This window comes from Nicotiana attenuata, chromosome 10 (assembly GCF_001879085.1).
Source record: "Nicotiana attenuata strain UT chromosome 10, NIATTr2, whole genome shotgun sequence".
In the NCBI taxonomy this organism is placed as follows: domain Eukaryota; kingdom Viridiplantae; phylum Streptophyta; class Magnoliopsida; order Solanales; family Solanaceae; genus Nicotiana; species Nicotiana attenuata.
This window is the reverse complement of record NC_031998.1, coordinates 13,911,912-13,925,171: the sequence shown is the minus strand read 5'-3', so window position 1 is coordinate 13,925,171 and position 13,260 is coordinate 13,911,912. Positions and strand designations below refer to the sequence as shown.

The 13,260-nt window shown below is 36.7% G+C and overlaps 1 protein-coding gene across 11 annotated transcripts; it reads left to right on the top strand.

Moving 5' to 3' along the window:
- Window positions 23–8,766, top strand: LOC109233040 (B3 domain-containing protein REM2-like). Of its 11 annotated transcripts, none has more exons than XR_002069032.1 (5): window positions 23–376; window positions 5,166–6,070; window positions 6,526–6,590; window positions 6,683–6,892; window positions 8,523–8,766. XR_002069032.1 is itself a non-coding variant. In XM_019398780.1 (5 exons), the coding sequence occupies exons 2-5, from the start codon at window positions 5,935–5,937 to the stop codon at window positions 8,561–8,563; spliced, it is 486 nt and encodes a 161-aa protein (XP_019254325.1). In that variant the 5' UTR covers window positions 23–376; window positions 5,789–5,934; the 3' UTR covers window positions 8,564–8,766. The 11 variants fall into 11 exon arrangements, 3 of the variants coding, with proteins under 3 accessions (XP_019254325.1, XP_019254323.1, XP_019254326.1); XR_002069033.1 differs by lacking the exon at window positions 6,526–6,590 and adding an exon at window positions 6,280–6,356; XR_002069028.1 differs by adding an exon at window positions 6,280–6,356 and having other exon boundaries at window positions 6,526–6,892.

Sequence of the window (13,260 nt, the reverse complement as noted above, 5' to 3'; positions counted from 1 at the left end):
CCCCTCCCTTACCAATTTCCCATCAGTTTTACTTTCTCATTCTCTTCTGGGTTAACCCTTGCCACTTTTCCCGCAATATTAAAGCTGATGTCTCTGTTCAGTCTTTGCATTTCTCCAAATGAACATTAGGACATAGCTGCACAATTTCGTCACAGTCCACTGAAAAGCTGCCATTCCCTTTCAAGTTTCACTTACCAAAAAATAATTATATCCCCTCAACTGAATTTAGTTTCAATCTTTCAATTATATCAATCACAAAGTAGAAAAAAGATACTTTGTCGACATTAACTGCAATTTTTGACCGCTGGCTATGAAAATCACTCCAGTGAAGCCTCATTTTTTCAAACCCATTCAACCAGGTTTCAAGCAGGGTCTGGTGAGTTAATCCCTTTAGTAATTATTTCATCTTTCCTTTCCTCTACTTTATGTATTATGTATGAAATGGAAGGTTGAATGGTGGGATATCAAGGGGTCGTTTGGTACAACGGTGGGATATCCCACTATGAGATTAGTTATCCGTAATCCCACCATTTTAATATAAAAGTTATTCTCGGATTAGCTAATACCCCAAACCAAACATAGGATAATATTAATACCGAACTTTATCCCGTGATTATTATCTTTATCCGATATACCAAACAACCCCTAATGATATAAGAGGTACTAGCACACAAGTGTGTGACGTAGTGGTCAATGAAGTCGGTTGAGAACACTCAGGTTCAAATCTCAATGGAGGCAAAATACTAGCTGATTTCCTAGCCGTTGTGGATAGAGTTACCCTATACCTGTACTAGTAGGAGGTAGCAGGTATCCCGTAGAATTAATAAAGGTGTGCGTAAGTTGGTTATTATACCATGATTATCAAGAAAAAAAAAGGAGTAGGAGAAGGGACTACCTACATTGGGGTATGGCTGTCCAACGGGACGGGACGGGACAAAATTAACGGGACGGGACGACATTTAACCGGGACGGTGGCGGGACGGGACGAAATGGGACGAAACGGTAGGCCCATCCCCTCCCGCTAACAAACGGGATGGGACGGGACGGAACGGGGGTTCGCGGGCCTTAAGTGTCGTTTAAAAAAAAATTATTTAAGCATTAAGTTTGGCAACGTCTAGTTTTTTGACAATGACTAAGTTTTTAAAGTTTGCAACGGCTAGTTTTTTGACTTATTTAATAAACTTAAATGTTAAAACGGAAATTAGGAAACTAAGTAAGGAATTATAAAATATTAAAATAAAGACTTGTAATGAAATATTGTAGTAATTATAATAGAGTTATAATTTATTTAATATAATTTCAAACTATTAAGTAACTAAGACAATTCATAAAAAAAATTCAACGCTTAGAGCCTTTTATTTTATTAATAGAACTTTCACATCTCACATACAAATATAATTCTTTTGAAGAGCACCTAATTTATGCAGCCACCTTCTACGAATGGTTCTGTTTGAACTAGGCCTCTTAGTAGCCAATTACAAATTATCATACTAATATTTGTAAGCTCCTATATAGCTTCTTTGTAACTTATCTATAATTTCTCTCGGACATTGTTCTGGAATTTGCAATGTTGATTGATGTTCCATGAGCTCCATGCCGTCATCGCTCTCAATGCTAAGTATCTCATTGTATTCTTCTTCTTCCCTAGTGGTTAATTTCTCAAAACCAAGATTTCTTCTTTCTGAATTAATCCAACCTCTGAATAATACGGAATCTCTAGATTGTCCTCCGCTAATGAATGTCTTTGATCTCCAATTTGAAATCTTGCCGCACTAAAAGCACTCTCCGATGCTACTGATGATGCTTGAATAGCCAGAATATCTCGGGCCATTATTGAAAGTGTTGGAAAAGCCTTGCCACGCTTCCTCCACCATGCCAAAAGTTGTTCGTTGCCTTCTTCGTCTTTAATACTTTCCAATAGAGGAATCAAAACCTGTTATATCATCCATATCTTCCCATAGAACTTCTGCTCTAGACTTAGAAGTAGAAGGAGCAGTTTCACCACATGTTGTTTTCATAGATTTATATTTATCAAACATTGATCTAGCATAAGAATATATGCTAGCTTGGCAGTCTTCGAGAGATGGTTGTTCATTTTCTTGAATTGCTAAATTCTCATAAATTTTACGAACAAGTCCCTTTGCACCTCTTAGTTTTAAAGATGGGTTAAGTAGAGTAGAAATTAAATAAACTTGGAGAATAGGGAAAAATACTTTTTAAATTTTAAAATCATTTCATTAATGGTCGGTGCATAAGTTGGGTTTGTTTTATACTTACCAAATACAACAAAAATTCCACAAAATATACCTTAATATTTGTGTAGCAGTAGGGTAACATATACCAGAAAATTGTTTTGTTGCATAATAAAACTTTTCTAAAAATTTAGTAAGCTCTTTGATCTCATCCCATTCAGAATCAACAATTTGATCGGTGGGGATACCATTATGCATATTAAATACCTTTTGTATAGGCACCCGATAATCATAAGCAACTTTAAGCATTTCATAAGTAGAATTCCGCTTAGTACAAACATTTTTTGGAACTTTTCTAAATGGAAGGTTAGCACTAGCACATTGTTGAGCAAATTCACGAAGTCTACTCGCTTTATTAGCATGAAAAATATTGCCGCAAGCATGTTGTATTTTACTACAAGCATCAGAAAATAAATTAATACCATCTTTTACAGCCAAGTTAAAAATATGGCATGCACATCTAACATGAAAAATTGCTGGATTAATTGGACAAAGTCTAGTTTTTAAGCTAGTTGCTGCGGTTGTGTTAGCAGAAGCATTATCTAAGGTGGTAGTTAAAACTTTATCAATGAGTCCATAAAAATCAAGTTTTTGTAGAACAGTAGTTGCAATATATGCTCCAGTGTGTTTTGAATCAACAAATTTATAACCAATAATACGTTTTTGCATAATTTCAGCGATGATCAACCCAATGACATGTAACAGTTAAATAATCACAACCATTAGGACTACGACCTATATCAAATGTGATAGACACTTTACAATCTAAGTGAAAAATACACAACGAATATACTGAAGATATTCGGTTTGAAATTTAAAAACATCATTTCTAACCGTGGTCTTAGGAAAACTTTGAAAAGCAGGATTATAAGTTTCTTGTATATAATACACAAAAGCAGGGTGAGAAGGAAAAGTAAAAGGTAAGTCACAGACAACCACCATTTTTGCTAAGTTCTCACGATCTCTATCTTTGTTATAGGGGCGTAAAACAGTACCAGAAGTAGGGGTCAAGCTGCTGTTGTAAAAAATTAGAACCCCCGCCAGATCCACTAGGAGTACCAGTACCGGTGTTAGGATCCATAATTTTTCCGGCTTCTATGTTTGCTTGTATCCATAAAGATTTGTGCTCCTTAAGTAAGTGTCTGGTTAAACCCCCCGTCCCACCACTTTTTGTGTGTGCAAATTGTTGCTTACATTTTTCACATATAGCACGATTATTGACTTTATCATGTTTAAAAAATTTTCATACAAGTGATGTTTTGGGACGTTCAACCTTAGGCTTATCCCTTAAAGGAGGTACAGGGGGTAAAGCTCCAGGCCGAGATTGACTCTGAGTTGGAGCTTGTGTTGCAGGACTAGTGGGTGTTTCATCTAATTCTTCTTCCTCATTTTCTTCATCCTCATTTTTTTCGTCCTCAAAAAAATATCATTGCCAAATTGTCTTTGTAAAGTTTCATGATCTAGTTGTTCTCCGAAATCAATATTATAACATGCGGGGGTTGGGAAAATGAAGTTTCATCAATATGAGTCATTTCATCTATATGTTTTCTAATTCTAGGAGAAGGGTTAGGATTAGGACTAGGATTACAATTACTTTCACCTTTACTATTTTTTAACTACTTTTTTTAAATAAACCAAATACATTTTTAGGTGCCATAATTTAAATACGAAATTAAATTTAAAAAGTTAACACAGAAATTAAACACACAAATGAAATATGAAAATAGAACACGTAAAGTAAACACAAAAATTAAGCACTAAAATGATACGCAAAAATTGTATATTAAAATTAGGAGATGGAACGAGTGCACCGTGATTAAATATTGAAACTTGAAGAAATTGCCCAAAATATTGCTCCACATACTTGACGAATTAATTTGAAGCTTGAAAGTTGCTCCAAAAATTTGCCCAAATACTTGAAAGTTATCACTTGATAGTGAGAAAATTGAGAGAATAATATAGATAGAATGTAAGATATTTGAGAGAGAATGATTGATTTTTGTGGGAAAAAATGAAGAAGGAGGGGGTATTTATAGTAGAAAATAGGACCAAAGTGTAATTTAATAAACTTAGGGGTTATATTAAAAGTTTGGGGGGATGGAGGCCAATTATAGCCGTTTTTGGCCGTTGGAAACGACTATTTTTGCAATTGAAGCCGTTGCCCAACGGCTAGAATTCAAAAAAAAAAAAAGACGCGGGACAGGCGGGACGGGACAAACGGGACGAAATGGCCATCTCGTCCCATCCAGTGTCCCGTTTAACATGGGCCCATCCCGTTTAGAATGAAGTGGGACGGGACGGAACCGGGACGGGACGGCCCGTCCTGTTGGACAGCCATACATTGGGGTAGACAAAGAGAAAGAAAGTTTTACATTGACGGAATATTGTGGTAAATTAAGTAGAGCAGGGGCGTCATTGATGATTAGCCTTGGAAATTGATTTAGAAGACAAAATCTCCCACAATACTGGCATGTTTTGTATGGTTGACAGTGTTGGGGGCATGTTTAACTCAAGAGAAGTTAAGAAACAGTGGTATAGCAGGCATTCTGCAACAAATGTTATTTATATTAACAGAGAATGAGAATATAGACTATTTGTTTTTGCATTGTCCTGTATAGAGGGGATCCGAGACTTAAACGTTATGGGTTCGGGGTGCCACTAAACCCACTGACCATTTGAGTTATTGGGTTCAAAATTTAATATTTGTACATATTTAATTGATTCCTTAACACGTATAAGGGTTTGAGCCAAACCTATTGGGTTCGGTTGAATCCGTAACTATGTTGTACATCCGCACACCGTCCTATATAGAGGGGATCCAAGATTTGTACTTTATGGTTTCGAGGTGCCACTAAATCTACTAACCATTTGAGTTATTGGGTTCGGAATTTAATATTTGTACATATTTAATAGGTTGGAGAAATGCATGAAGGACATTTTTAAAATCCAACAAGAAAGCATGGAATTTCTTTAATACATATACATGGTCTGAGCAAAAGCTATTGGGTTCGGCTGAACCTGTAGCTATGGTGTACATCCGCCCCTGGTCCTATAAAGATGAAGGCTTGGGACATGTTTTTGTGCTTTTTTGTAGTGAAATGGTTATTGCCCGGCTGTCTGAACTCTGAAGAGGCATTTGTTAGCTGTGAAATGTGGAAAGTTGGGAAATCTATCATAAAGACTTGGAAAATGGTCCCATTTTGTGTTATTTGGTTGGAAGGAGAGGAATCAGAGGTGTTTTGATGGAGTCTCAACTCCAATTCATGTGCTGAAGACTAGATGTTTATTGAACCTTTTTGCTTGGTGTAACCATTTTAATGTGAATAATGCAGTTATGCTTTTAGATTTTGTAAGCTCCTTGAATTTATTAGGAGTGAAAGGAAACTATAGAAGCCCCCTTTTTTGCACTGCAATTGCATCGTGATTAACGATAATTCAACTTTTGCCTGCTTAAAAAAAGGTAGGGAATATGGTAGAGTTTCAGGGCCTAAACAAAACAGCATAATGATTTGGGACAAGTTTTTGTTGTACTGCAGAAAATTCCTGTAGGTTTCTTGAGGTATCTGAAGGGATATAAGAATGAATATGCAATACTAAGAAAGGGTGGTAACTGGTAAGAAGTGGCTGGTGAAGGTGAACGACCATCGATTGGAAGAGGGTTGGGGAAAGTTTGCGGAGGAGCATGATCTGCAATTGGGAGATATATTGGTGTTCAGACATGAAGGGAACATGGAGTTTGAGGTTACCATCTTTGATTCGAGTCACCGTGACAGAGTATCTGCTGGACGAAGAAGAAGCCAATAATGTTGAATTCAAAGGTAAGATGTTTAGAGTCCATTTTTATATACTTGATGAATTTGCAAGTTGATTCCCTTTATCTTGACATAAATTTCAATTTGTTTAGAAACTTTAGCCAAAAGATGGGGTGGATGTTTAGACATTACTTCTACTTTAATCTTTTTGACTTATTTAATTTTTAATATGGATTTTCTTACAATTTACAATGTAACGGACAAACCAAATGCAGAAGCTGCTACTCACAACCCTTTTGGTCAATCTCATTTTTCATGCATTGTTAGAGCCTCTTGGCTTAAAGGTTACTTGGTAAGTCTCAAAATTCATTTCCCCCCAAACCCTTCAAGATATATGTACCATTTTTCCGCTCTTTGTTAACTAAAATCAATTACCGCGAAAATATGAAGCATATGATAAGTTTGATGATATGTGCAAATCTGTTATAAACCTTATGGCTTGTTAAATGGTTACTTTGTAGGTCTCCAAACTCATTTACCCTAACGCTTGAAGAATCCTTTTGTTTTCTCTCTTTTTGAATTGGAGGTATTTATAATGAAATATGATACATATGAAATGTTTGATGAAATGTGGAAATCACTACAAACAATTTCAGTGCATTCCTACTCGATTTGCAGCGGAAAATGGTCTCACCAACAAGAATTGTGGTTTGATTATTAGAGATGAAACACAAAGGTCATGGAATTTAAGGCTGTATACTTCCTGTTCTCGAGTCTATATTGGAGGTAGATGGGGTGAATTTCGTGTTGCAAATGACTTAGAGGTGGGAGATCGTATAATGTTTGAGATTGTTACTAATGGAGAAAAACCAATCTGGAAATTTCATGGTAAGTTTTCTCATTAAAGCAACCTCATGTTTTTCGTGTTTTTACTTTGTTAAATACACCATGATACTATATAACGCAGTTGATATAATTACTTATATTTGTCGACAATATCTTCTCGCATTTTATCCTCAATGCTCACTACTAGTACCTTGTGGCGAATGTGGTCACTTTTAATCCTATATAATCTTGTATGACCGCACATCCATTTTAGCATTCTCATATGTGCAACACTCATCTTGTGGATATGTTGGACTTTAGTTGCTTAACATTCACTACCACTAAACTAAAAACAAAACAAAAAATGCAAAATCACAGTAGGAGAGTAGCTCAGCACCCTGTAGAGCAGACTTTGGAGAAATAGGCATGCCCTTGATTATCTTTACATCAAATGTCTGAATCCAAACTTGAAAATATGAAATGCAAGTTCGAATGATTCCTTTTGCTTGTCCATGAATGAATCCAAATTCAAATCCTTGCACATCTTTTTTCTTTTTGTTGTCCTCTAATCTTCTTTCTAAATAGCCATAATCATCTTTGTCATCATTAAAAGCATCTTCATCATTTACGGAATCATTTTCTACGTCATTGTTTGGATATGTCTTGCTGATACAAGGAATAAAAGAAGGGACTGATGCATTTAATGCTAGCCTAGAGGTTTCATGAATGCATTGTGCATCATAGTTTTGGCAGAGCTAAGGAAATTCCAGAAGCTAAACAACCGCGTTTGTTCCGAATTTTTTTGAATGCTATAGTGAGGTGTTGTTATTGAGAGGTGTGACTGTCTCATGAAAAATAAGATATGTAACCTTCTATAGTAGGTTAAATTTCATTGGCACCACCAAAGGATGTGGTGCAGTGGATGAGACTGCTCCTCCCTTAACCAGAGGTCTCGAGTTCGAGCCCTGGGTATGGAAAAATCCTTGGTAGGGAGCGCTTCCCCCCCGAATGGGGCTCTACGCGGCGGGAATCCGGATATAGTCGGGCTCCAATGCGGGTACCGGACACCGGGTGGGAAACCAAAAAAAAAAAAAACATTTCATTGGCGGTGTAAGATTTTTATTACACTGCCAGTAGATATAGTTAGTTAAATCCTGTAATCTTATATTGTCCTTTTTCTAGTTTAGGCTGTTTAGGGAAGACACTGTTGAAATTTTGCATAATGGTTTTAACAGTCGATAAAGTTATGAATAATATTTAATAAAATTCACTTTTAAGTTGTATACTTAAAATATTGACATATATTATTGACACAACATTATATTGGAGATTAATTTTTGAAAGTTCCCGATTTCCCATTATAACAAAGATTTGCATGATTGTATGGTGGTTTTGCACAATCATGTTGAGTTTATATAGTGGCAAGAATAAGTTAAAATTTGGTAATGAAATTTCTGCAAAACTGGATTCATTTTTTCCTATTGGTCTCGGATTCTTTACAGTTTTATGATTTCTATGTGACATTTCTCATAATTGTATAATTATTATTGAAAATAGTTCATTTAAAAGGTATTTACATGTTTTACTATAGTTTGAAATTATATGACATTACTAAGATATCATACAAAATGCTACATCATTGGCTTCTTAGCAGATTTTTGTGACAACTTTCATGAAATAATGTATATTGCAGGCAAATATTCTGTAGAGGTTGCAAAGAGAGAGGACCATTGAAGCAACTGGACTTTTTGGTCCTTGATCTTTAATTTGGCTGAGATTGACTCCTATAGTATTTCTTTTAATCTTGTTGAAGATAATAGAGATACAGTTGTAAGAATAACCTATAAAGAAGCTATGGCTTCTAGAGTTGCAGCCTTTTGGAAAGATACTATTAAAGATGAGATGAATTCAATAATGTCAAATCATACTTGGGAACTTGTTGATTGCCTCTAACTTCTAAACCAATCAATTGTAAGCGGGCGCTTCGGAAAAAGTACCACAGCGATGAGACTTTACGTACTTACAATCATGACCCAATTTAGGATCATAACCGACTTAGGAGCAAGTGCTCCCAAGTAAGTCTCATCGGTATTTTACAAAAATCGGACAGAGTTTTTCCTGTTTTAGGACTATCAAAAAATAAACCTGTCTTAGAAATTAACAACACAACCAACCAATATCCACCAAAACAAGTTATATTCCTATTAATGAAGTATTCCCAACACAATAATACTAACTCCATCTCTTAAAATACGATAGGAAAGTCTAATACGAGTCACAAATCTATATCAATTAAAAAAAACTCATGATACTCATAAAAATGACTATGGAGAGACTCTAAGAGTTTCATGAAAGAGACTATAACAAATAAATAACAATCCTTGCCCACGCGAAAAAATGCGGGCTTCACCAGAAACTGTCAACTCGTGTACTCTAATTAACGGAATTCTCGCTAGCTCAGTGAGTAATAACACTTAACCACAACCGTTTTTAGCTGGGACAAGTCAGAAAACATGCTTGTATAATAATCATAAAATATCATGAAGTAAATGCCCTTTTCAAAATCGGTAATAATAATCGGTCTTGTCTGTTTTCATGTAAGAAGGAATCATTTGATAATTCGATAATAAACTTTCTAAACATTATCATATCAAATCTTATGTTTGGGAGGTTTCCAAGAAAGGATCATGTAATCTGTATCACTGTATGAGCCCCTTCGTAAAAGGAGTCAAATATAATTGTAGGTCTCTACTTGTAACGACCCGGCCGGTCGTTTTGAGAATTTAAGCTCCGTTCGACAGCGTAAGGACTTGAACAGCTTCATAATATGTGTATCGACTTGCGTGCATGGTTGAATTCAGTTAACGGATGATTCAGAGTCAAATTGGAAGAAGGAAACTAGTTTTGGAAGTTTAAACGGTGAGAATTTGACCGGAATTGGACTTTTGAGTAAACGGCCCCGGAATGGGTTTTGGGTGATCTCAACAGCTCCGTATGGTGATTTTGGACTTAGGCATGCGTCCGGATTCGGATTTGGAGGTCCGTAGGGTAATTTGAGGCGTTTCGGCGAAAGTTAAAAAAGTTGAAGTTTGACCCATAGTTGACTTTTGTGATATCGGGGTCGGAATGCGATACTCCTTTATGTCATTTTGGACTTGTCTGCAAAATTTGGCGTCATACCAGGTTGATTTGATCGGTTTCGGCACAAGTTTTCGAAGTTGGAAGATTTGGAAGTTCATAGCTCGATTTGTGGTGTGATTCGTCGTTTCGACGTTGTTTGATATGATTGAGACCTTGAGCGAGTCCGTGTCAGGTTATATGACTTGTTTGTGTGTGCAGACGGGGTCCAGGGGGCCTCGAATGTGTTTCGGATTGTATTGCGCTCTTATTTGATGTTTCAACGTCGTTTCTTTGGGAATAAAGGGTACCACATTAAGCAAATGAGCTCCAAATTCAGTTTTTATTAAACCATTAGATCCGTATCGTAATTACGGAGCCATAGCAAAAAGAATCATCGAATTTGGACATCGTAAGAGGAAGTTATGCTCATTTTTGTGTCGGAAAAAACTGTTGCTTCTGGTATGGTCGCAATTGCGAACATACCCATCGCAATTGCGATGCCCAGTTCGCAATTGCAAACTTTTTGTCGCAAATGCGACCTTTTCCAGCCCTTCCTTGTTCGCAATTGCGAAGGTTGCGAACCCTGGATCGCAAATGCGACATCTGCAACTTGTTTTCAGCTGTGTAACTCGAGTTTTTGCTCATTTTTCATATTCTTTGAACCCTAACTCCGAGAGTGGGCGATTTTGAGAGAAGATTTTCATACCAAATCATTGGGTAAGTGTCTCTAATCAATTTCCAACTATATATTGTGATTATACCTTAGATTTAACATCAAATTCATGAGAATCTAAAGGAAAATTTAGGGAAAAATTGTGAAATCTTTCAAAAATATAAAATAATGATTTGAGGGACCAAATGGTAACGGAATTAGATAATTTTCGTATGGGTGAACTCGTATCGGAATGTGTATTCAATTTTTGTAAATTTTATCGGGTTCCGAGGTGCGGGCTCGGGGAGTTGACTTTTGTTGACTTTTTTCAAATTGTATAAGAATCATAGTTTCGTTAATTGAAATTGTTTTCTCTTGCATTGTTTGATGTATTCAAGTCATTTTTGGCTAGATTGAGCCGAGCGTTGATGAATTGGTAAAGGAAATGCTAAATTGAGTATTGAATTGGCCGGATTGAGGTAAGTATCTTGCCTAACCTCGTGTGAGGGACTTCCCCTTAGGATTTGAGTCTTCTATGTTGATTGTAGTCCGTGTACGCGAGGTGACGAGTGCGTGTTCGGACTTATTTGTGGAAAGTTAGCCTTTTAGAGTTCTTAGGTCCTTGTATTCACTCAGTATGAAGTTGTTCTTGATATGACTGAGCTTCCATTTACTAGTTTCATCTGTACATGCTTTAATTGTTTTCTTATTGCCTATTTGACTCTTATTTTGCTTAATTGAAGATTTTTACCTCTTCTATTGTCATGCTATCTTTCATAACTGCTTGTCTTTATTGGAAACCATTATTATCCCCCTGTAATTGTTTAGTCTTAATTGAGGTTATGATTATCTTCCCGCTGCGCATCCTTAATTGAAATTGTTGTATATTCTTCGTAATTTGCCCAACCTTAAAAGAAGTTTAGGTATCTTATATTTAGTTGACATTTCCTTATTTGGAATTATTTGATTCGTGTTAGCTTCCTTGTTGTTGAACTACATATTGTGGGATCATTGCTTCACATTATTTTCTCCCTTGTTGAGTTGTTCTTATTACGCTTAGTATTCTCTATTGTGGTTATTCCTTGTGAGCTAGTTTTACCGTCTCCTTGTGATCAAAAGTTCTCGAGTTGATTTACTTGTCGTGTTCTTGTATATATTGTCATTGTTGCTGTGGTACTTATTGTGGCGGTGCGTGAGGTTTCTGCCGTGCGGTTGTTGATATTGTGATGCACGAGGTTTCTGCCGTGCGGTTATTATTATGGGGTTGCACGAGGTTTCTGCCGTGCTATTTCTACTATTGACATATTGCACATGCGGCGTGACAAGGCAGAATATGTGTGTGTGTGTATATATATATATATATATATATATATATATATATATATATATATATATATATATATATATATATATATATATATATATGCTTATATGTGGGTTGCACATGTGGCAAGACAAGGTGGGAACATTATGATGCACGTGTGGCGAAACAAGGCGGGCACTTATTATGTTATTATTTGCACATGTGGCGAGACAAGGTGGGCTATGTCACGGATTGATTGTGATGATTTGTGATGGCCTGGGGCATTCTTTCTGTTTGATATTGTGTTGTGGTATGCTTACCTGTATGAGTTTTATCTCGTGAAAGTTGTGAGAACATCTTACGTGCGGTCCGTTCTTTTCCTTATGCTTGTTAGCTGGTAGGAACTATGTTAAAGTACTTGGACAAGCATACTCGTAGTTGAACACTCCCACTGGATATGAAGTTCTCCTGATATTGCTGAGTATAGATGTACACCCTCGTCTACTTGTCATATATGTGAGAGTAGCTCTAGTTAGTAAGTGAGTTATCAGCGTGACCATGAGTTGTGATGGGGGCACAAGATGCCAAGTGTTAGGGTTCAGGTTTTGGGACCCGTGAGCTGTAAGTTGTCCGAGGTTCGGTATTTCGTGGAGTCTGTTGGCTAAGACTTGTTGTGAACACTGTCGTAGGTTCTGAGTTATTGCTTACCTTTACTGTATTTGTGATTTAGGTTTTGGGTTTGTGATTTCGCTCGCTCTTCTATGTCATTATTATGGTATTTCCGCTATTACTTGTTGTTTTTCTTCCTTACTGTGATTGTTGTATTGTTAGCCATGGTGTATAGTCTTTATATGTATACATCATGTTCCGTTGTTCCTATGCTTATATTTGTATAGTTTATTAGACCGGTAGGTGTCTTGACTGTTCCTCGTCACTCCTCCACCGAGGTTAGTCTTGATACTTACTGGGCACCGCTGTGGTGTGCTCATGCTACTCTTCTGCACATTTTCATTGTGCAGATCCAGGTGTCGATCGTTAGTAGCTGTGCGGACCATTGCTGAGGAGACTCAAGTTAAACCTGATGCTGCGTTCGCAGGCTTCGGAGTCACCTTCTTACTTGTATTCAACTGTTTCACTCCTTTACAAACAGTTTATATAGAAGTGGTAGCTAACTCTGTAGAGCTTATGACTTGTACTACCGGGTTTTGGGAATATGCTCATTGTATAAAGGATTCATTCTAGAAAAATCATATGATGTTATTTATTATTGTTGTTCTTCTGTAAATATTAGGCTTACCTAGTCCTTAAGACTAGGTGCCGTCACGAAACCCAACGGAGGGGAAATTGGGTCGTGAC

What these genes read in the sequence shown, in the direction of transcription:
- LOC109233040 (XM_019398780.1), top strand. Translation starts at nt 5,935, where the DNA reads ATGATCTGCAATTGGGAGATATATTGGTGTTCAGACATGAAGGGAACA. An exon ending in CTTGGCTTAAAGGTTACTTG is followed by an intron (nt 6,357 to 6,660) that starts GTAAGTCTCAAA and finishes AAACAATTTCAG; the next exon opens with TGCATTCCTACTCGATTTGC. An exon ending in ACCAATCTGGAAATTTCATG is followed by an intron (nt 6,893 to 8,522) that starts GTAAGTTTTCTC and finishes TGTATATTGCAG; the next exon opens with GCAAATATTCTGTAGAGGTT.